The sequence below is a fragment of the Pyxicephalus adspersus genome, chromosome 6 (assembly GCF_032062135.1).
Source record: "Pyxicephalus adspersus chromosome 6, UCB_Pads_2.0, whole genome shotgun sequence".
NCBI lineage: Eukaryota > Metazoa > Chordata > Amphibia > Anura > Pyxicephalidae > Pyxicephalus > Pyxicephalus adspersus.
In genome coordinates, this window is record NC_092863.1 from 42,694,820 (window position 1) to 42,719,808 (window position 24,989).

Genomic DNA, 24,989 nt, shown 5'->3' on the forward strand with positions numbered 1-24,989 from the left:
GCAAAGTATATTAAATATGTATAAAACATACATTGTAAACCAAACAAAAGCAACCAAAAGAATTGTGTTTGCCTTGGAAACGGTCGAAGAAAAAAAAAAGTAAATAAGTGATAGGCCATTAGGCTTGTCCAGCAATTGGCAAAGCACTCTTAAAATTGGCAAAGCAGTTCTTAAAATGGAACACCAAACATTTAAAATTAGTAGTACGTTAATAATCCTATCAGAAATGCACTATATTTCCCAAATACATGCAGCAATGAGCAGATTAAATTGTGCATTTACTGTTATGTAAATTTTAACTTTTTATTTTTTTAAACAGCCACTAAGCCTGATCTGTATCCATTCTTTAATGTAGAAATGCCCCTCTGCTAAAATCAGTGCCATGTAACTGTAAATGTAGTGGTGTCTTAGATATGTGAACTATAATTAACACCCTAGCTTCCGCTTTTCTATGTTGTACCATATGGTGGCATGTAATCTTGGTGGCTGTCCTGTCTAATTATTCCAGAGCCAGTTCTCTAATAAGGGAAAATCTCCCAATTTTGGTTGCGTTCTCCCCAGAAGATTAGCCGGTTGCTCCGCCTGGCTGTCGTGCCTCCCCCGCCCACCAAAGTTCTGCACGGATCTTCAAGGCTGCTCTGTGCTCAGCTGTCATCCAGAAGATTGCTGCCGGTGATAGGTTGGCGGGGAGCTCAGCACACAGCTCAGCTTTGATGGGAGTAGCACACAGGCAGCCCCACACCATCTGATAGCACAAGCTGGGATTTCTATTAAACAAAGCTGCTTCTAAAATGTATCCGCCCAAGTGTACAATGACGTCATCAGCAGCAACTCTGATAGAAATCACTGCATACAAACCTTCATATCTCCTAAACTGTATGTTGTAATGACTTGAACGTTTCAGGGTACACAGGGGACTCTCTCATAGCCACTGGTAACCAAAATAGCAGCCCCCTAGCTTTAATGAATTTTAGGATATGGGGGTCACAAACTTAAAATCCTATGCAAATATAACATTTTGGTAGCTGTTTCAAAAGAAAGTGCACCGAGTCCTAAATAAAAATGCAAATTAGGGATCTGCGAGGCCACTTACATAGCAAGGAGCTACTACGCTATCTGTCTGCTTCTCTTCTTTGAACCCCAATTTCTCTAGACCGGCATGAAAATATAGGTGCAAGTGGGGGACACTTTTGGCTAACTTACCTTATAATTTCATTACTATAGCATCATTAGAACATAAAAAACTCTGCCCATCAAAATGTGCTGCCCAGTTACACATTACTGCCCACTTCTAACACTTGAACTCCAATTTCCCTAGAATGGGAGGTGTAAGAAACCAAAAATGTGTAGGGAACTTCTGTGGCTACCATCCCCCACAATTTCATCACTATGGCATCATTGGAACATAAACTCTGCCCACTAAAACAAAATGGGGTTCAGGTACTGGAAGGGTACAGTCATGTGTAACAGGGAGATACGTTTTGATGGACAGAATTTTTTTATGTTGTAATGATGCCATGATGATGAAGGTTTGGGAGTGTTAGCCACAAGTGTCCCCCACTTGCACCATTATTTTTGTTTCCCTGCACCTCTCCATTCTAAGGAAATTGGGGTTCAAGGTAGAGAAGCAGACAGGGTAGCATAGTATGACAATTTAAGTTCTGTGAAAGGTAGGTATACATTTAGGGGCCCCACCCCAATGCTTCTTACTAAGTAAATGGTCCTTGAAGTCCACAATTTGCATTTTCAATTTTGAGCTCTTAGACATACTCTCTTTTGAAACAGCAACCCCAATGTTCAATTTTCACAAGTTTTACTTGTGACCCCTATTTCTTAAAATTCTGTAAAGAAATAGGTTATTAGTAGCTATGAGGGTACCCTAAAAATTTCAAGTCATTACGACCAACGATTTAGGAGATCTGAAGGTTTGACCATAGCGAGATCTTGGGCTGCAGAATATGACAAGCAGCTTTTACACACACACACAGCTATCACACTGCGCTGCTGATGACATCATTACACACTGTGGATAATCACCACTAAAATTACCGCCTCCTGACCGTGCATGCATGGGGAGCCGGTTGTCAATCAAAGGGGAGGAACCCATAGAGAAACCATAATGCATAACCCCACCCACTCTGCCATCGCAGATCTGAGCCTGCTATGGGAGAGTGGGTGAGTTGTATTGTAAAACACAGCCTGGCCACTTCCCTGAGTCTGGGATTTGCACAGGTGAGGTGGTCCTTCTCCTGACCCCACTCGGGGGTGCACCGGCCACAGCCGTGGACATTGGCTGGCGACCGCTGTAATAAAGCATCACTACTTTTTTAACATTATATAAAAGAGTGATTTTCTTTTATATAATAGAAAAATTTGTTTTGTTTTTTTTTCTTCCATTTTTTGGGGAGGACCTTTCCCCTTCTGTCTTTACTGCCATGGTGGTAAAAATTGAGGGGGAAATCAGCCTCCTGGAATATTTGTGTCATATATACCAAGAGGCTGTGGTGTGGGCTGATGCTTCTGCGCATGCATCTTCAGAAGCTTTCTCATAATGTAAAAAAAAAAAAGAAAAAACAAGTGCTCAATTTCATGCATGTGCAGTGGAAGGCGGCGCTGGACATTACAGTTGGCATCAGAAAAGAGAGGAAAGCTGAGCCAGCATGGGACACATCTGAAGTTAGGATGAATTCACACTGGCAGTAAGGTTGCATTTGCTGCATATCCCCTTGATCACGGCAGGAACCACTGCTGCTTAAAATACTGCTAGCTCTGAAAAAGCCCAGCACTTACCGCCTGTTACCAATCCCAGGTGCCTAGCCGTTACCAGTAGTCACTTGGGAACAGTAAATGGCCCAGTTCTTTTTGCTGCTAATGTGAACTAGGCCTCACTTGTTACACAACTTTGATCACACTATTACACTTCTTCAAAGCATTACACTCTTAAAACTTAGAACACTAGGCAGTTGGATGAAAATACACAGGACTGGACAGTTGGGGCAAAAAAAATACTGGGGGGAACACTGCTGCTTATTCAATTTACATTTTTTTTACAGAGAGAAAACCTGAAAACTGATTTTTTACCACCATAAACATAATATATTATCATCAACAACAAAATAAGCTACTTGTTTCTGTGGATCAAACCTGTTTTCCTTTACATGGACAGGGGAGACAAAAACCTTAGCAGTACCTTAGTGTACCTTAGCAATATAAAGGAGTAATGGTCCTTGATAATGTGATTTACAGAAAGGACCACAAAGTCAACTACAGTTATCATTCTTTTGCTGTTAACAACCTCAGCTGAAGACAAATTCAGGTTTAATGATTTAAAGGCAGAGATGTTACACGAGTATGTCAGGTCCACTTTAACTGTCATGACAACAGTTCTTCTCTTTGACCAACTAATGCAGCTCCTCTTACCAAGACTGATGAGTACACGCTGCAGAGCCTGGTAGGATGAGGTTTGTAGATCGAACAGAGAGAGCTTATAATCAGTGCTGAGCTGGGCTTCACGTCTTATTGTTTCAAATAACGCTGAAGCTCGGTAAAGCTGAAACCAAAGAAAACAGTTTGCTCATTAAATATTTGACAACCTGTCTTGTAATTGAAGCCTCCTTGAGGGATTGTGGCTATTTTGGTCACTTCATACCCCTGTAATTAAACTGGAATTATGGAAGCTGTGCTAAAGAAAGAGCAGATGCTGTGGTATATTTATTTACAGTGCGTGGTATGTTTTCATTTTATGTATATTGATTATGCTACATTTCTGAAACATAAACCTATTGCTGCAAAAATGGCTGGAATGTTAAGTGAATGTGCTCTATTTCTAGCTCAATATTTTCCACTACAGGAAAGGAATAGGAGTCATGGGAACACATGGGCATTGCATGTGGATCACTATTCAGATACTTTTCTAGGCAGTCTTTGCTTTGCCGTTCTTACTTGAAAATTTTTAGACTTCAAATTTCAAATACATAATTGTGTTTACCGGATACTTTAGTTTGTCTAAAGAACAGCTTTACTTTTAGTGAAGTTGTCCTTTATGTTCAACCCATCCCCCTCAAGGATGGGCATTTTCCAGGTAAATAAATGTAATACAGGACACCTGGTTGGCTCTTGACCCGATGAATAGTTCTGCTGTTTATGAGATTGTGACTGGTTGATATCAAGTCATATTCATGTACTCACACTATGTGCATTTAAAGAAAATATACAATGAATGATGTTTTATTGAATACAAAGCTTCATTAATGTACGTGTTTTTTTTTTTTTTTAATAATTTGTGTTTTGTTGCTATGTAATTTACTTTGTAGACAAGGGTGAATAATACCTTGGAAGATACAAAAACCTGCAAAAGCCAATGAAGTTTGGTTTACTATAATTAGATGTGTGAACGATGAGTTCCCATTAATTGGTATGAATTAGTAACCTATGATCATCATGTTCTCTTTAAACTAGCTTTTAAATTTGCCTATATTTATTTTGACTACGTTTTTAGTTTCTAGCATGGCATATGTTCCTAGAGTTTTAACAGATAACTTTAAAATCTCTCAAGCATATTTACTGTTTTTGTTGAATGATATGAGAACTGACCTGGTGTTGAGCTTCTTCCAAATTTCCACTGGCCCAGAGTGAGAGTCCAAGGCGATGTCTAATTTTGGCTTCATCTTCTCTGCGGGACAGCTGTTCTGCTAACCTTAAGCCTTTGTATGAGATAAAAAACAGAGAGAATGTAAGGTAATGACTAAGTGACCAACAGATCCTTCATAACTTTCAGCATGCAGCCAAAAAAAGCATTTCATTTTATTAATAATTAGTCCAGATTCATTAATTTCACAGTTTTGGGTCTGTTTCAGCAGACTTTCGTTTGAATTAAAACTTCTTCCTAAACAAGTCATTGGGGATGCAAACGTAATCGAAGCAGGTTGATCCAGCTTAGAAAAAGGTTAACTGCAACGCTATAGATGAAATTCGCCCCAATAACCTGTGAAGAAGCTTAGAAATACTTCAAGTTAAATGCAAGCAGAAAGCAAAAAGCTCCCTGCATAACCATGAATGCAAAGTCACCTGTTCAAGTGTAAGTGTATACTTACTTTCCAATTGTATATTCATTTCACTTAGTGAGTAAGGTGAAGTTTTGTTTTTTTTGTGTACAACAATCTGGAGAGTCTGGATGGCCCAGTTTAATAATATTAAAAAAACGTTGCTGGTCAAATTCAATATTGTGACATTTTTCTCTCCTTGTGTCAACAGTTGTCTGAGGGAAGTTGGGAGGGGGGTCTTTTCGTCTTCCTTTAGTCAAAAACTTCAGAAATTGCAGGTTATATGTGATGAAAAGGGGTATTATTTAAGCATTATTATCCAATGAAACTATCTAGCTTTACCATATTATTTAACACGGCAATTCTCTACAAAAGAAAATTAAAGAAGATTCTCTCTTCCTTTAAATGTGTATGGGACAGAAGGTTACAGCAAACCCTATAGGGATACAAGAAATAAAAATCAATTTATTTTTTTTATAAGAAAGAAAAGGGAACATCAATAAGATTTTACTGTTTTCTAGGTGTCACTAGTAAGTGAGGAAAAAATTCATTCCAACAGAGACACAAAAAGCATCTAAAGCCTAACTGCAGCATAAAAGGTTCCTTTATTTCAGAAAAGAGAAGAAGTGTGAGAACTTCTGTCAAAATTTTATTGCTGTGTTCCCATTTGGGAAATTTTTCTGCACTACCTGTCTATTTCTCAGACGGAACAGAAAGTCAGGGTAAGTCAAAAAGCAATAAAAACTAAATTTACACTAGAATAGGGAAACTTAAAAAAAAAGAAAAAATGCTAAATAATATAAATAATAGAGCTCTGAAAAAAATCAGCTCTCAAGCTTTTTGCCAAGATCCACTTATCGAACATATATATATATAAATATATATATATATATATATTCTACCAAAATGGAGCACACAGGATACAATTCACATTAGCCTAACAAACTATTTACGTCTGTCCCAGTGGGTTGTGGTAATGTGTATAGTGTTGAGGCAGCAATTCAAATAAGTGGGCTGCCAATGTACCAGAAGGGGCAACAAAATTGGACATGTGCCAATTTCCACAAAACATGCCAGTGTGTTACCATGTATTTTAGTATGCTACAACACATATGCGATTGGGCTTAACAGAACTAAATGAAAACAAATAGCAACAGAATGAGCTAATGCTCATAACAGGCAACAAGATGCATTGTGGTTCCCTCCATGAAAAGTTTGCATTCCTGCCATGCATCCCACTGGAAAAAAGTGAATGGGTCCTAAATGCTGTGGAATTATTCCACATTGGCAATGAATACAATATATATAATGTATCTATAATCTTTCCTTTATTTAACGGCTCAGTACCTGCCAATCAATTACCGTACTTACCTTCTTGTAAGTACATGACTGCTTGGGAATAATTCTGTAAAGCATGATGTGTTCTTCCTAAACTACTATAAGCCACTGTCTTGGCTACAAGGTCATTCATTTCTGCCGCAATGCTAAGGTGCTGTTCCTGATAGACCACAGCTCGTTCAAAGTTACCCAGAGATTCATAAGTAAGTCCTAAGTTTCCATAAGCTCTAGCTTGACAAGATGGATTATTGGTTTCCTCAGCTATCTGTAAGTCCAGCTGATGGTATTGTAATGCTGTATCAAACTCTCCCATTTGCTGGTAGACTCCACCTAGACCACAGGCTGCATCACTCTCCAGTATTTGGTCTTTCATTTCTCTGGCAATGTTTAGTTGACGTTCGAGGCAGGATATTGCTTGCTCATAGTTTCCTAGCTGACTGTGTAAATTTCCAAGTTCTCCATATGCCTGTGCTTTGTTTGATGTCTCCCCAAGTTCATGAGCGACCACAAGTCTTTTTTCAAAGCATACAAGTGACTGTTGTAAATTTCCCATTGACCTATGCAATTAAGGGGAAAAAGAAGTGTCAATAAATCAAATGTGTTAACAAATGAACCACAGACTAAACTATCATTTTTGGAATACTACATTTCTGACATTGAAAGGATTGAAGTGCTCCATTGCTAATCTATATTGTGGCAAATATTTGAAAGTTTGAACACGGATTAAAAATGTAATATTAAGTGGTGCATATATTAATATTTCTGAATTGGACACAAGACAGACTATAGCGATGCAAAAACAGAAATATAACAATAACAAAATTAGAGTTACAACTATTTGCATATGATGTAAACAAACATGTATTTTTATGTACACTTTGCTATGCTTTGTTATAGAAACTAAATGTTAGTGTCAGTATACACATACACAATTATATAATAAATAAATAATGTGCATTTTTTTATTTACAGGAATGCCTGATTTAAAAGAAGGATTGGTCTAACTAGAAAAACATGCTATGTTTGTCAAAATATTAGAAAATAAAATATTTTTTTCAAGATTATATTGTTAACAGAAAGTCTTGCTTGCATTAAAACAATATTCTACTTACTTCGGAATTTTGTGGTACACAGTATTCGTGTGCTGTATAGCTTTTCTCTTCAAGATGTTTAATGTATTGAATGTATAACGTTATAATTGTTTTTATGAATTTTGTATTAATAAAGTTTGTATGACAATTTTATAATTTTATGATCGTTACCACTGAAACTCGCTTTTTTAAACCCTATGGTTTGGGTGTTTGAAGGTTTTGGTCGATATCTTATATTTATATGTAAATATATATATAGTATTTTGTTATCTTGTAATGACTACTTTATCATTATAATTAAGCTCTACTAAGTTATCTTGTGGCTTGTCTTTGTACATACATACATACAAGCTAAAAGACAGAGGAAAAGTTTGGCACTTTTTTTAGAATTATACATTTTTAGCATCATCAAAATGCATGATGGTAAAATTTACAAAATGTTTTGGTCTATAAAGGGTATGGTGGGTGCAAGAACTGTATTTGTTAATCTCTGAACAATCTGTCTTTCATATCATCCTGGGTTACAAACTAAAACAAATAAATGACACTCCTGCTTACTGAAGGATCTAGCAAAATTGATCACACTTGTATAAAGTTATTACAGCCTCATGGTTATAGGAACAGAAACTATGGTATACTTATAAATTGGATAATTGTAACCATTTGCCTTTAATAATTTTCATGTACTTTGCCACTTGTGCTCTATTATCAATCTTTTTGTGCCAAATGTATTCATAAAATGAACTAATTAGGTATACTGTTAAGAAAAACATAAGATTGCAAAGAATAGTTCCCAACAAGAATTAAATATAGATATATTGTTAGATTTGGACCTCTATTGCAGATATTATATTATTAAATTACAATTATTATTTTACCTGTGCCCATTTCCGAGTCCCCTGTATGCTTTGGACTGATCTTGAAGGCGGTTTAAGCTCTGAGCCACAGATAAATACTGCTCATAATATTTTATTGCTTCTTCATAGTCTCCAAGGGCATCATAACAATCCCCCAAGTTTCCATATGCACGACCTCTGTCGAGCATAGATTCATTTCCACTTAATTGCTGTAGCATGGCTAACTGCTGTTCAAAATAACCAATGGCCTCCTCCATGACATTCATGTTCATTTTAGTGATGCCCATATTGCCATACACCTGAGCTTCTATTGCAGGGTCTTTAAGCTTTTGTCCCAGCTCAAGCTGTTCCTCATAGCACTTGAAGGCCATAGTATACTTCTCAAGAGACATGTATACAGCAGCAAGGTGACCATGTGCTCTGCATTCTCCTGGCAATTCGTTCAATTCTTGGAAGACCTCAAGCTCCTGTGTATGATATCCCAATGCTTTGTCATATTTTTGTATCATTCTGTAAGCACTACCTAAAGCAGCATAAGCGCTAGCCTCTAACCGTCTGTCCTTGACTTGATGAGCTAAACTTAGCTGCTGTTCGTAAAATTTTATTGCACCATTTACATCTTTCTTAGCAACAAAAATATCACCAAGGTTCCCAAGAGCACGGAACTTTGCTTGAGAATTATTCAAAGACTGTGCCAATGACAAAAGGTATTTCTGACATTCTTCAGCTTTATTATAATTCATTAATGCCTTAAATGCCAGGCCCAAGTTACAGTATGCCTTAGCTTGGCTAAGTTTGTCATGGAGATCTTTTGCTAATGCCAAATCCTGTTCATAGTATTTTACAGCATCCTGGAAGTTTCCTAGGCAATAATAAGCATAGCCAAGATTGTGACACACTTTACCCTCGCCTTCCATGTCTTGCAGTTCAGGTGATAATCGCAAGTATTGTTCATAGAAAGGTACTGCTTGCATGTATTCCCGTCGGGAGCAGTGGAAATTCCCAAGGTTACCTAATGCTCGAGCTTCACTTTGAATGTCCCGCAGTTCCCGGGCAATGTTCAGATGGTTTTGGTAGTGTTGTAAAGCTCTATCATGAGCACCCAAAGCCTGGTATGCAACAGCTAAGTTTCCATGCGTAGATGCTTGAGAAGCTCTGTCATTGACCTCCATCGATATCTGAAGTTCTTGCCGATGATACTTAACAGCCTGGTCGTACATCCCAAGTGCATTGTAGGCATTCCCCATGTTCCCATAAGCTCTGCCTTGGGCTGCATAATCATTTAATTCCTGGGCGATCGAAAGGTGAGCCTTGTGTAATTTTAGTGCAGTATCAAAGTCTCCTTTCATCTGATGAATTATTCCTATAAAGGAAAGCAACAAAACATTGATTTTAACTTAGCATATTTAATTACAAGAGAAATCATTTGTGACATCGTTTTTACATACATAAAAAATGTGTAAAATGATTATTTTATGGTTCCCTTGAAACACATTCTGAAAGAACAATTTGTCTTACACTGATCTGCTTCATCTAGATACTTAAATATCTTTCTGCATTTCAGTCTAAAAATCCATCAAATGCATTATTCAATTTAAAAATGCTGCAGAGTATATTTGATCTATTTCGGAATGTGTTGATCTGTGTATGCATGAACTTAAGAAACTAACACACAGTCAAAACAATGGGATTATTTGAAAATGGATTGTTATGCTTAGTGTCAGCAAAAAATAAGGAACAAGCTCAACATGATAACTGCAGTTTTCATATGTAAACAAATGTACGTGGTACTCCTCCTGTAATGATTTCCTCGATCTTCCAATTGGGTCCGCAAAATTTCGGAAGTTCGAGGAAATTTTCGCAGGAGGCATTCTCGCTCATCCCTATTCACTGTTCCCCTGGAATGTTGGATCTTCAATGCTATACCAAGTCTTTACTGTAGTCATATAGCTTTTTAGAGCTCCCAGGTACAAACAAAAATGTAAACTGCATTGCATTTTTAAATCAAATCAGTTTTTTACCCCCATTGATGATGATGTAAAAAATAAATGTGACATTATTAGAAGTAAATAGGATTGATTTACTAATGGGGTAGTGAATGTTCACATTAATACATTTAGGTGATGTTCACTTGGAATACTCAATTGTGATATTTATTGATACTTTTTTGCACATATTCTGTGTAATGTGAAAATTAACTACTACTTTAGTAAACGAGCCCCCTTGGAAGTGCATGCTGGTACAGAAAAATTAAAACACAGTCAGGCATTTTTAATATGGCAAACAGCAATGTTTAAAATACAATAATGATCTTTTATAGTTTTATTTACTTTTCTGATTGATCTAAACCACTGAAAGCTAATATCCAAATGGCTGTTATTGCTTACTACACAATTGGTATTATATAAAACAACTAAATAAATTTGAAAAAAATACCCACAACAGGATTTATTTTTATTCCATTTATACATATTTCTATTCCTAGTAACGGAAGATCACATAAAATGTACAGCTGTAAGGGACAACCTAAAACATTCGTGTCTTTGCCCATACCATCCAATAAATCATTGCTTGACAGAAGTGCCTATATAAGCAGAATATGACTATCAATATTGCATCAGCTTTTGTTTTGTGTCTCAAACTTTTTGTAGCAATGACATGCTGAGGTGGTGGTGTGGTCTTCCTAGCTTTTTTAAATGTATGGCTAAAAAAGACCTCAAACAAATGGGTGCCCCAAGTATAATATGCCCAGATATAATGTGAGACACAGATTATTACTTTTTAATAATAATAATAATAATAATAATATTTAACAATATATTTCTTTCTAATAATACTTTTAATAATATTCATTGTCATTTATGTAGGGGTACCTAAATATAAAAATATACGCAAGGCATAGTATAGTCTTGTGGTATTTCATTCAATATAATTATAATTCTTCAATCAATATTCATAATATTATGCAACTAAAAGCCCCTTTCTAGCAGAAGGTTCCATTTGCGTTAATCTGAATGTAAAAACCCTATTATGAACCTCATTTATAATACGCTTTCCCAGACTTCTTTAGATTGTCAAATGCAGTGATATAATTAATGATTCCTACCACCATCTCTGTAAATGTAAAAGTGCTGCAATTATGATTCCCAGGTAAATATGCACTCTGATTTAAGTATTTCCATAGGGAAAGCCTAAGAACCCTTGCAGACCTAGATACCATTTAGAATAAATCAAAAAAGTAATTACATTGTTTTCCTAAAGGGGCCTTAAGATCTTCGACCAAAAGAACTAGTCATTAAAATATATTTAACAATGAACAATCAAAAAACAGTGTGGAATATTCCACCAAGAGTAACAGTACATAGGGATGTCCCTTTTTACAAATATGACTCTACAGAACAGAATTGTAGGAAGTGGTCTGCATTTAACCCAACAAGCAAACTGGGCCATAAGTCAGCACATGATGACTGCTCCTAAAGACTGAGAATCCAACAGAGAAAGAAGCGGGTGTTGTCTCTTTCCTGAGACATCTGCATGTGTGTGTATATTATATCACAAATCTTGCTTTAATTTGGTACCCACAAAGATATAAGCCAATTATCTGAACCTGGAAATATCAGATGTGTACTTCAAACCTGCTAGTTGTTAAGAGTAATGGCTTGTTCACATGGGTGGTAATCAGGTAGATACAGGGAACGTTGGGCCATTTATCAGCTACCAATTTACCACTACATAATGCTGAATGAGGGAGTTTTAATAATAGAAAGCAGATCCTAAAATTTTAGATCATTGCACCATCTCATCTTTTCAACCCACTGTCAGTACAAACATCTTTGCCTCTCTTCCTGACAATAGCTAGAGCAAAAGGCAATGAGGTTGAAGGTGGATGTGTTTCTATGCGGTTGTAAAGGAATAAATAAACTGTCCATATAAACAAGCCTTAAATATGAAATATGTATACACAATGTTTCATGATGCTTAAAATTGAAATTGTTTATTGTTTAGTCCTGTATATAATATTGAAAAAACACTACAATCATTGATCATCAGTGTGATGGTCAATAGTAATGATACAAGCAGAAACAAAAAGTTCAGAGTTTCCAGGCTAACTTTACAATGATAAATCCTGATTTATTAAAGCCCTTCAAGGCTGGAGAGGATACACTCTGAAGCTGGGTGATCCAGGAAACCTGAAATGGATCTGGTCCAGGACTGAAAACATTTGCTCGCTAACTCATTCCAGCCTTCCTTGATCACCCAGCTTCACTGATAAAAGTGTATCCTTTCCAGCCTTGGAGAGCTTTAATAAATCAGGCCCGTTGACTAAGATTACCATACAACAACTTTTGTTGAGCATATGGACAATTAAAATGCAATTAACATCATGTACACAGGTGCACTTTGGCAGCTGAAACTTTACTAGATGTACCCAATATCAAGCTCCAGTGCAAACCAAAATATGCTGAAATTGTATTTATTAATTTGCCTACATGTACATTTGCATTTCCCAGCAAAAAAATGATTTCTAAGCAGATATCAATAACACCTTGTAACAGTTATGTATTAAGTGGAAAAAAAATAATCCAGTGTCCTGTAATTAACAAGATACAAATATGGAAAATATGACAATGGTGTTAGCCTTTCCTAATATAATGTTTGGTTTTAGATATGCTTTAAACTAAGTAAAGTAAATGAAACAAAATGTATATTAATATCTGATTTTTACAGAATTTGGGTGCTTCCGCTTTTCTAATTCACAAATTTCCATAGATTAGTAACAATTAGTCAAAACCGATATGATGTCAATACAGACCAAAGATCTGTTTGATTTATGTATCTGATGTATTTACCATTTTGAGTTCATCTAAACTTTTAACCTACAGTGTGTAAAATAGGATGTCACAATATCAGATTATAATATATAAGAGACCGAACTTTAATTTGCTTACAGTTAATCTATTCAATCACATGGGAGTTTCTTAATTATAAATAAATTAAAAGAACTATAGATAAGTAGGAATACTAATTATACAAAGTTAATTAATCTTCTAGAATGTTTTGCAGAATTTCATGAATATTTACTAGATGCAAATGCAATAATAATATGCTTGTGGTAGTTTTATCAATTTTTTTGATGGCCCTTTTATATGTTCCACTTGCAGGCAAATAAATTAATACAGAGATAACACACATGAAACACAGTTTTTTTTTTTACAAATGTATAAATACCTGATTATTGATACAGAGAAATATTGCATTGCTCCAATGTCATTCGGCCAGTATGCAGCGATAGGCTGATCTCTGCTAAAGTTTCAGTGATTCAAGTACATATTTCATACAGATGATCACTAATTGCAACACTGACCTATATAACTGGCTTACATCTTGCATATTGTAGTTATGCATAATACATTATTTTTATATTATTTTGTCTTTTGTTTACTAATACATTGCAAATATATATCAAAACAAAAAGAATAAGTAGGACAGAGGTCCCCAATCCTTGGTCAGCAGCCTTCTGACAGGTGGGCTGTGAGAGCACGGAGATCAGCGGTGGTCCGGCCAGTGCAACCCCCCAGCAGAGTCAGCAGAAGGACCCCACTTGGGGGGGCGCAACGGCTAAAGAGTGATGTTCTGGCATTGATGGCACTCAGGAGGAAGTTTCTTCCGCTTTGAGTGACACAGGACCCATGCGTGGTCCATAATCCAAAGATTCAATGGAGGACTACTAGAGTAGGGAATAGTTAAGACTCTTCTGAAGAGCAATGGACTTTTCAATCCCAAAAAACTCCTCTGTTGTTCCTTCCACCTTCTACTTCTTCCAGCTTCTACATCATTACTGTGTCCTACAATGACAAAGAAGGTAGCAAAAGGTGGAACAGGATGAAAGTTTCATAGACACTAGATTTTTGGCATCTGAGGTTGTTTGTGATTGACATCCAAGGTGATCTGTTCTATCAGACGACTAAACTACTAAAAGAGATGATCGATGCTGCTTTTCAAAAGGGAGGATGCAGCGGGTATCTTCAGCCTGTTCTATCCCCTCTGTTCTCAAAGGAACAAACACTTCTACATCTGTACAGTGCTCATTCATTTTTACTCTCATGAGAAATGAACACTAAAAATTGCTTTCTGCAAATACAGCTGAAAGTCTGTAAACAGCTTTAGGCATCCCATTAGAAGTGTCAATGTATTTATTTAACAAATTTTGGCAAACCATTTAAATAGCTAATTTTTACACCATTCACCTGTCTATAAGAATATGTGTACACAAATTGTTTGATTATTTTGCCATCATAAAAATAAAATACTAGCAGGAGCTATTGACTGTTTTCCTTTATGACTTACAGTTGCCAGATTCTTCCTGCTGAAAGACATATAAATACTACAATAATCATACAGCAAGACAAGCAACTATAAATGTTAGAGGGTATTTCTGAATCAATACTCACACTATTGAAGTAGCTATAGCTCAACTACCTTTGTTTTCTACAAAAAAAGAGTCAATAACTGCTCAGTCCTAACTATATTTCTCTGCTTAGCTTGCCTTACTCCTGTCCCTTGTGTTTAGCCTTATTCTGATGGTAAATGTATCTAATTTATCTTGGTGTACACTATGCTAGTCCTAGATAAATGCAAATTTCTTACTGGCCATTAAAAACAATCATTAGCTATTAAAGAGTTCATAATCCCCTTAGGTTGATGGAATTTTTACTAATCTTTAAGATTAATTGCAGTGATTTGACCTTAACAATGACCATCACCTTTCCCCTTTTTTCTCAATGGTGCAAACTGTGCAACCAAAAAGAACAATAAACCAAAAACCTACTTTGTCATAAAGTCATGACTTGTCTCTGATCAAATTAGGCCACAGCCAGGGAAATCCAATATATTTATATTGAATGAGGCTTTGCATCATAAATAACATACATGTATCGTTTTGTTTGCATCTAGTGAATCTACAACCTCTACCTAAAACTGTGTATTCTTATATTTATATAATATATATAATATTTATTTAAAAATGTATAAGGCCCTCCAAAATGCATAAACTCAATAGGGAGCACTCCCCTACAACTCATTCTTCTGTTGCAGCTGCCATTAAAGAACCTTTTGCCAGAGCTCAGAGGGAGCAGAATAGGAAGGGTGATGGTCAATAATTAAAAGAGAATTTCAGGCAAAATTCAAACTAAATTGGAAGTTCAAAAATACTGTTTTGCTTAACAAATAAAACACAATTCTATTTAGCATCTCTTATGATTCATAAACGCGAGTATGAATACAAAAACATATATATATCTATCAATAAATACTGAATATAAATACAGTATATATATATATATATATATATATATATATATATATATATATATATATATATATATATATATATATATCAAATTATATGCACACACAATATAAATTCTTGAAAATCCATTACAATGTTACAGTACCACCACTTTGTGTAGACAAATTAGCAGCACAGATGTTTAGATGTGTTACTATTATACTATGCAGATTGTAGCCATTAAAAAAATAAGAGTGTGTTCAATGTAGAAGGGTAGAGGACAGGGCAGGGGCATCTCACACTTCACAGACAGAGGAGGGATGAGCTCTAGATCTTTTACACATATTTTCCAATAATTACTCAAGCAGATGTTTATTGTCTCCTTTAAATGTCAGCACGCAGATACATCGTAGTAATATTCAAATCAACATTTATATGCAAAAACACAGGCTCTTTAAAACATGTACTGGGCAACAAGAAACTGCAGTTTGTTGTCTGTACTGCACATTTTGCATTTTCCAAGATTTGTTTGGCTTAGTCTTCTGGACTGCTGAGCAATTACTCGTTTACTACATACTGTCTATAGTCAACAGGGACCAGAATGGCAGTGGCTCAAGTTTTCAAGCTGGCGTAAAAAAGAAAATATGCTATTTTCCTGCACAAAATATTTACAATATGTTCTAACTCTCCAGTTGATATTCTAGATTTTTGTTTAATAGGTTTTGATACAAACTAGAATATACTGCCCACGCAAGATCATAAATAATGCTTAAGAAGTGGTCAGGTAGACTTATCACAGAACGTATTACCTCCAAATACGAGACTTGAAAGTAACCCGTGTTGGTCATCAACAGGACTGGTACTTTGCTCCCTCACATTATACAAATGAAAATTTAATAGGTTGGTTCATATACAGTCAATGGGCTTTTTATTTAGCCTTAATAGTTTTTAAAGTGATGCTTCATTGTTTTATTTGAATAAAATGTTTAATTAGGTGTAGACTTTTCCATGGCTATACCATTAACTTTTGCTATGTTCTGTTTGGCTACAGGAAGGGCTTACTGATGAGTAGACTGCAGCTGAGCAAAGCAAGAGGCCTCCAGGTCAGTTCTAAGAGGTAAGGCCTGTATTAAGCTCAGAGAATCAGGGCTGATAGTCAGATGGGAGTGGAAGAAGCAAAGTCACTGTCCATGTCAATGGAAGGCTAAATTAATACATCTACTTAAACATGAGCTTTGCAACACCATAAGACTTAGGAGTCAAATTGGGACCTGTGGGGTCCCCAGCAATGCAATCCCAAAGAGATGCTGAGATTGGCTTGATGTGCTTTTGTACCATAAAGCAACCACTGCCTTGCACCTTTTTCATCATATTGACATCATCAAAGTCTTTATAATTCAGTGAACTGAAAAAAAGAAGGCTTTTTGAGATGGATAAAGCACATTAAATTCTGGTAAGGTGGAAAATTATGTAAAACAACTTCTTTTCAAAAATCCCTTTCCTTCCTCATTCTCCTTCCTTTCAAAAATCCATCACAATCATTGTTAATAGTGAAACTTAGCTATCCAAAAAGAAAAGCTATAAAGATACCTTCCAGCTGTAAGAATTCCTCACTGTACCAAAGTATACATATAAATAATGCATTACCCAGCAATGTTTTAATTAACAATGTTTGTATTACCAGGTTTAAAACTGAGCACTTATTTATTTTCTGACAAAGGTCCAGGATATGTAAAAAGGTCGCCTTCTAGGTCTATTTTCCAAACCTATTTGGGCACAGGTAGTGATAACAGATGATAGTGGTGGTAATAGAGAAAACATCTGTTTTGGGGAGTAAGAAGGGCCAACAGTGAATGACATCTAGTGTAAAGAATTAAGTGTAAAGAATGTACATACAAAATGTAGCAGGATATAGCAGTGTCAGTTAAAGACTGTATAGCTCAATATACAGAATGGAGTGCTGTGATGAATGAAAATATACAGTGTAGAGAGTGTGAATGATGTAACTTACAGAGTATAGCATAGATTCAGCTTTATGCACATGTAAGGAACAACATCGATGGGTGTCCTTTTGTATTTATAACTGGTTACAACCTAAAGACCCGTATTTCCTGGTAAAGCCTGGAAAGTTCAATAAACAATTTCAAGCCTAAAGTGGAAAGTTAGGTAAATATGTTTAAAGTCTAAAAAAATGCATATTCCTGTGATCTAAAGACCGCTGGTACTATGTAAGATCATTACTGATACCTGAACTACATCGGACAGTACATGATAAACAAGTATCACATGAATATTTCTCTAATTAAATAGCAGTCTGGAAAGGTTAAAGGCTTGATATATATATATCAGGGTTATCCATTTGTTCAGCATCATTAGACCAGTGGCACATCGCCAGTACATTGGTTTTACATTTTCAATAAACAGCCACAAAATCATCTCCCAAAATCAAAATGCATATCTATTTAGATGTTTTTACACGGTTCACAATGCAATAAAAATCTAAATGCAGATGTTATATAAAGATTTATTGTCTTCATCCCTGTAGCCTATCTTATACTTTTACGCAAGCATAGCATGATAAAATATTTTATTTTCTTGTTCATGGTGATGCCATGATACTAAAGGAAAAATAAACTGACGTGTTAGAAGGTAAGTCATAATATGCTTTTTATGAACAGTTACAGCTGTAGATTTGGAGCTTTAAAAACAGTTGGATTGAAGCATTCAAACAAGACTGCACAGATGGAAAATTAAATCATCTGCCTGTTTGAACAAATCAATGAAGATTATCAGTGTTCAGGAGAACGTGGCTCATGAAAAAGAGGTCGATTATACAGCTGGCGAAAAATGTGTCTGTAGAAACCTCTATGGCAAATTCTTCAGTCATGCAAATCTTTAAACCCTCAATTAAAAAAAAAGTAAGCTATTTGAAATCTCACTGTATGTCACTGGTTTGTTGACAGCTCATTATTAAAATCAGGATGTCACACATATCTCATGACACAAATATGGTATATCTATGTCTGTCTATACATACAGTAAATGCTATTAGGAGCAAGGGCAATTCCTATTGCCTGTTAGGGTATCTGCTACCCTTCTAGAAACCATCCTACCATTCTTATGTTTTTTTTTTTGCCCATTCTACTTTCTTTATTATTCTTTATTCTGTGTACACGCTTCTGCCCTGTACCTCTTCCCCAGTTAATTTTTCATTGTCCCTCTTCTGTCTATCTTACCAATACGCATGCCCTACTCCTTTTTCTTATCAATTTTTCAGTGTCATCAGGTTTTTTTCTGTGCACACTATGCTGCTTCTCCCTATTGTTATCAGGATCTCCTTATGTACTTATCGTGGTAATTCTCTATACTGTTATCAGTGTATCCATCTACTGTGATCACTATGCTTCTTCTTTTCAGTGTTATCAATTCCTTCTTCATCTGTGCTCACTATAGACCTTCTCTGTGTTATTATCAGTGTCTTTATATGAGCTCACTATACTCATTTTCCCCAGTGTTATCAATGTCACCTCCTGTGCTTCCTTTACTTCTCCATTTTATCAGTGCCTCACTATACTTCTTCTTTCTTCTTCTTCCAATGTTTGCTTACTAATCACACTCACTATCTCTTATAAATCAAATTAGTTCATGTGGTTCATTAGCCTCTTTACTATGTCAAGTTTGCCAGTCAAAGAAAGGGTCAAGTGAAGGAGAACACAGGACACAATGATGGAGATCACTACATCAGACAAACCATCGGGCCCTTGAATGGCCAAAGTAAATAACAGGGACAAATGCTTCCATACAAATCATTTGACCAACAGTGGACATAGGAAATGAGAACTTGTAATATGTAATAAAATTTAAAAGTCTCTCCATAGCCATATGAAGTATGTTTTTTATTGCAAGATTATTCCTTAAATAATGCAACTATTTATTACATTTAGACAACCGTTACTTTTTAAATTCATAGCAAAAAAAAAGTTACATAGAAGAAACCCACAGAAAGAGAGCTTTTAACGACTTTGCAATTCCACTATTCATTTTATACCTATTTCTAAGCAGGTGCTATTTATCTTACATTGCATTTTTGCATTTACACATTAGAAATAAATGTTGCATTGTATAGCGTTTGCTAATAAATTGCCCATAGGCTTTGTGAAACACATGAAAAGTTAAATTTGCTTCTGGGTCACTAAGGGTTCAATTGGTAAATGTTAGGCACCTGTACAAAAGGGCAATTTTATGAAGGGTCAATTTGTTTGGTTTATAACACTAACATTTTCGTCTCAGGAGTCTGACCATTTTACTAGCACTGATAAAGGTCAGGATTTTACAGTTTGATGGTAGTGGCATAAATAACCTCTAGAGTGGTATCTCCTATACTGCTTCAACACACACTCTACTGACAAATACACATTAATGTGGAACTAAACATGATACATTAATACATCTAGAAACCTGTTATCCAGAAAGTTCAGACAAGCGGAAAGGTAAAAGAATGAATAATTGGTACTGCTTAGGGAAAATGTCATACACGGCTATATAGTCAGTGAGAACATTCTGTTAATGCTACTATGAGAAAAACAATACCACTTAATTGGAATGTAATTAACAGCTTACCTATATGGGCTGAAGTATGTTTCACCAGTATCTTCAATGATGGGAGTTCTGAGTTTGAAGATACTTTTGCTATGTATGCTAAGATTTTAAGAAGTGTACTCAAAACAAAGGAAATGAGCAATAAAACTTAAATCTCTAGGAATATAAATATCAGAAGAGAATGGCAATTAAGGCTGTATTTGATGGAAATGTATATATATAAAATAGTGACCTTGATCATCCAGGGCAAAATAATTCCATGAACCCTCATACTTAGTTTGCCTTTATCTATTTATTGCTCCTGTAGTCATGTGATAATACTTGGGTCACAGCCACTTGGCCAAAGCACTGTTACTTTTTGCAGAAACACTGAAATTTGGCCCTGTATGAGAAATGTGACATAGTCTTATGCAGCAATAGTTGTTTCAAGACTTCCAGCAAGACTTCTTAATCCCACTATCCTACTACCAAAGGTGCAGTTTAAACTCTACAAAGGTTCATCCTGTCTAAAAATTAAACATATAGCCATGGGGGTCCAAAAAAGAAACTGTTTTTTTTTTATTTTTTTTACAGTTATGAAAGATCATATCTGAGAGAAGGTAATCCATCACCAGTATTATAAAATAGCTTATATCATATGTTATCTCCTTTTTTATTTAAACTATAGTTTACATTTAAATTCTTACAGTCCTTAATATATTTTCAATTGTGACTCCTGCCTTACTTAGGGATTTGAGTTGGTTAATGCGTTTGAATTCCACCTGTACATTCTTTTAATTGCTTCCTCTTCAAACCTTGCATGCCCTAATTCCCTAACCTCTCCCATCTGCAATAAACTGAGCAGCAGACTCCCATCTGCAATTCTGCATTGATTAAAAGTGGCTTTGTTCACAAATTCAGGTGCCTAAACGACACATTAGATCTCTAACAAAAACCACTGCAGTTCACCTCATTCACTTAATACATTAGCGTTTGTATCGTTTCTGTTCCATTCTAACATATTATTTATGTCCCCTTGTTCAATTACAACATCATCACGAGCAGCCGTGCTGTAAATGATTGCAACAGTTAATGATACACAAGGACACTTCCTCGTCCATCACTTCGATGACATTTCTTTTTTACCTACTCAAAATATTTTTTTTTATTAGCTGGCCAAACGTTAATCTTTCAAGAATTGATATTTTTCCCACTAAGAAAAATGTATCTGCCTGGAGCAGAATACAAGTCTTGAAATCTAACCAGAAATAATATTTCTGAAATGTAAATTTAGAGTTTTACACTTTACTATTTTACAAAGCTTTTTTGCACTACTTCTGTATATTACTTAAAGCCCTTAAAAACTCTGGACAAATGTTTATTTTTGATAAAATCCCAAGCATGTACACCTTTTAGGATAAATGATGTGAAGCATGAGACTGGGAAGGGCCTGTAAATGCAGGGCAACATGTTCCCAAACCAGAGGTCACCACAGAAATCCAATGAAAGGTGCCATTATGTTATGTGCAATTTGCAGCATATTAGGGGACCACCCACTGCCATTAGATTTGTTGATAAGCAGGAGGAGCCTTTCCATTATGTTACAAATCCAAAAAATAATATGTATAAAAAGGAAGTGGCATGGCATAAGGTACCCTAGGGATGGAGGGCGGTTATTGAAAGAAAAAAAGTTTTCACTTATGCTTCTAGGTGCTTTGCCTTATTCAGTCACAACATTTTTTTTTTTTTTTTTTTTGCAGTACTACCTGAAAGTAAACCCTGGTATTGCAGCCAAGCCATTTATTTGAACTGAGTATTATGAATACCATTAGACCTAAATGATCAGGCCTCACCAAGCAAGATGATGGACTTGAGTCTCACTTTTGCCTATAAGAGGGTTGATAAATATTCATTTATCAGTAAATTCCTTCATATGGTATAACATGTAAACAAAAAGTTATTAGAACTTAATCCCCTGCAGTGAGTAAAGTCATATAATGTGGGCACCGATAGAAGCTGACATTTTAAATCTAATAACATAGAACACAGCAGCACAATCACATTTGCCAAAAATGATTGGATTTGTTTGGATGTGATTCAGATATGCTAAAAAGTTCCCCATTTGACAGGAAAGAGATAACACAGGTCAACAGAAGAAACTGCAAAGAGCAAGCTACACACAAGCTACACAGTGTGGTGATCAGAATGAACCTAAAATTACTTAAGTTTGAACAATCATTATCTGGATGAAGCAAAATATCACATATAAAATTAAAACATACATAAATGCTACGGAACCCTAAACATTCCTACAGTTAGGCTAGGTACACATGAGATAATTGACGTTAGAAATGAACGGTTAACGACCAATCGTTCAAAAATCGTTAACAAAAAACAGGCCAACGAGGGATGCTTTTGGAAATGAACGACTGTCCTGGCAGATTCACTGGGCAAGGATCGTTCGCTATCTATTGTGTGTGCGGTCGTGTAATGATCATGGATTAACGTGTGCATGCCCGACAAACTAACATTTGATGCAACACATTACTGTGTTCAGGAAGAACGTTTGTTGGAAAAATGACTGATTGTTCGTGAGCACATTCTCTACATCACTTCCTCCAGTACACAGCATTTCCTGCATCTTTCAAACGATTGCATTTGTCTGTACATTATTGGTGGATTATCTTTGAACAATTGCATCATTACAGCATGTTTTCAAAATATTCGTTTATCGGTTGGTAATCGTTCATTTTCCAATGACAATTATCTGATGTGTGTACTTACCCTTAGAGCTGCATATTCCCAGTTATTTAGAGACTAAAAACCTCGTTCTTTGTTCTTGTTTTGTGCTAAACTGCATATATGCATGTTTTCCAGACAAAAGCTTGCTTTCCTCGTCATGCTGTGGACATATGTTTTCTTCCTGTCTACTGTTTAGTCCCTGGGCTTAATTGATTCTCCATTTCACATCCAGCAATCTAATATAAAGCACTAACAATGAGGATGTTCCAATAGAAAATCAGGGTAGAGGCTGCACTCCTAAATGAGATTAAGTACACAAAGAATGGTATCTCTCACTGCAGGGATCTGTAATACTCTCTGCTTTTCTTTGATTGTAAGCTTTCACTTAATCTTATGTTTCAGAACAACAAGAAAAGCCTTTACAGTAAACTGTATTTCAGCCTCTCCATACTGACTTTCATGTAATTTCTTGCAGGAAACCTGGGTCACCTATTACAATGAAATCTCTGACATTTTTTTATATAAACCCACTCATGCAACATAATGCTGTAAAGAGTGTCTAAATGCTCACAACACATTTTTAAAATGCAATAGATTACAAGTAAATCCCTGGATATGGAACGGTCCTATAAATTTATCCTGCGACAAGAAAAACATTTAACGGTGTTGATTTACTTCAGACAGTTTTCTTAGCAATACTACCTTGATAAATAAGCAGAAGGTTTATGAGAATAACCAATCGTGTGGAAGAAAAACATGAAATAATGATATTTGTTTGAATATGATTGGATTGTGTAATAACCTGTTTACCTTTTTACCAGGCCTGAATCAGAAGAATGGACTACATGCACTTAATAGGCATTTAGAGGCGAATAATTACCTGTCATTTAACAAACTACCACCTATCCACTATCATGCTCTTACTCAAGTCATGGAGGAGGTGGATGAGTTGTTAATGATAGGCTAGCAGGCATTCAGCTACCCATTACTGCCCATTAAATATGGGTGAAGTGCCAGTTCCCTATTTTTTTTTTTTTTTTATTTATAGTTTTTTTTGTATGAATGTAGCATATCCAAATCACACTGCACTTCCATCTAAGTGCATATTTTGGAATGTGTGTTTGTTCAACCGTAAGATCCAGCACTGAAAAGGCGAGAATGCCAGCCACCAAGCAGTTATGCTGGAAAAAATAGTTTGACTTAAATAATGGAAAAACTTTAAAGCAATGTTTGCCTCCCATAGACTTTAAGAGAGCTAGCTGGTATACAATACACTGTCAAGTTCACCCATCACTATACAAAGGGAAAGTGCACCACTGTACATTCCAGATTTAAGGAACATGGGACCTGGAACTAGACTGAATCAGATACACCCAGATAATGGTTACACCACAATTGTTATTATATTAAATAAAGTACCAGGGATATTATTAAGGTAAATGTAAAATTAGGCAGAAATAAAAATTGACAGGCATGGAATTGGATATTAATATATCATTGCCATTTATTATCTGTAGTATTCCACTGATATCAACTGATTCCAAGTAAATGGTCTACAAATTTTTTCAAAATGTAAGTACTGTACAGCCAAAATGAAGGATTTAGCCTATTAGGAAAGCACATTCTTGACATATAAGAAAAGTAAACCTATGAATTATTAAGATGTTTCTGACTTTTTTAGAGTATATAACTGTGTATTTATTGAAGGTTGTAGTTCACTGATCTCCTAATGGAACAACAAATGGAGTAAAATGACATAATTTTACTTCCTATACTCCAATGTATTGTGCTCTGAGTAGAATGAAATAACTTTCTTACTTTCATTTGATCTCAATTAATGAATGATTTATTTGTTCCAATATCTATACACCTTAGAACGATATTTCCTTTTCAATGAGAAGTTGATGTAAGGGCAAAATAATCTTTGAAGTGCATCTATCGGCAGCTGAAAGATAAAAGACTGCATGCTACAAAGGAGCTTAAGGGATCTAGAGATGCACTGCTAATGATTTATACCCTTCATTTCAAAAACCCTTTGCGCAGCAGCATCAAG

At 35.6% G+C, this 24,989-nt stretch overlaps 1 protein-coding gene across 3 annotated transcripts in view; it reads right to left on the bottom strand.

The window, feature by feature from the left end:
* The window catches only part of TTC28 (tetratricopeptide repeat domain 28), a 333,992-nt gene that overhangs the window by 86,426 nt on the left and 222,577 nt on the right, over positions 1-24,989 (bottom strand). For all 3 annotated transcript variants that reach the window (XM_072415453.1, XM_072415452.1, XM_072415454.1), the window contains 4 exons: positions 8,350-9,691; positions 6,414-6,937; positions 4,594-4,703; positions 3,421-3,550 (listed from right to left, as the gene is read on the bottom strand). In XM_072415453.1, coding sequence (XP_072271554.1) covers positions 3,421-3,550; positions 4,594-4,703; positions 6,414-6,937; positions 8,350-9,691 — 2,106 coding nt within the window. The remainder of the gene's footprint in view (positions 1-3,420; positions 3,551-4,593; positions 4,704-6,413; positions 6,938-8,349; positions 9,692-24,989) is intronic.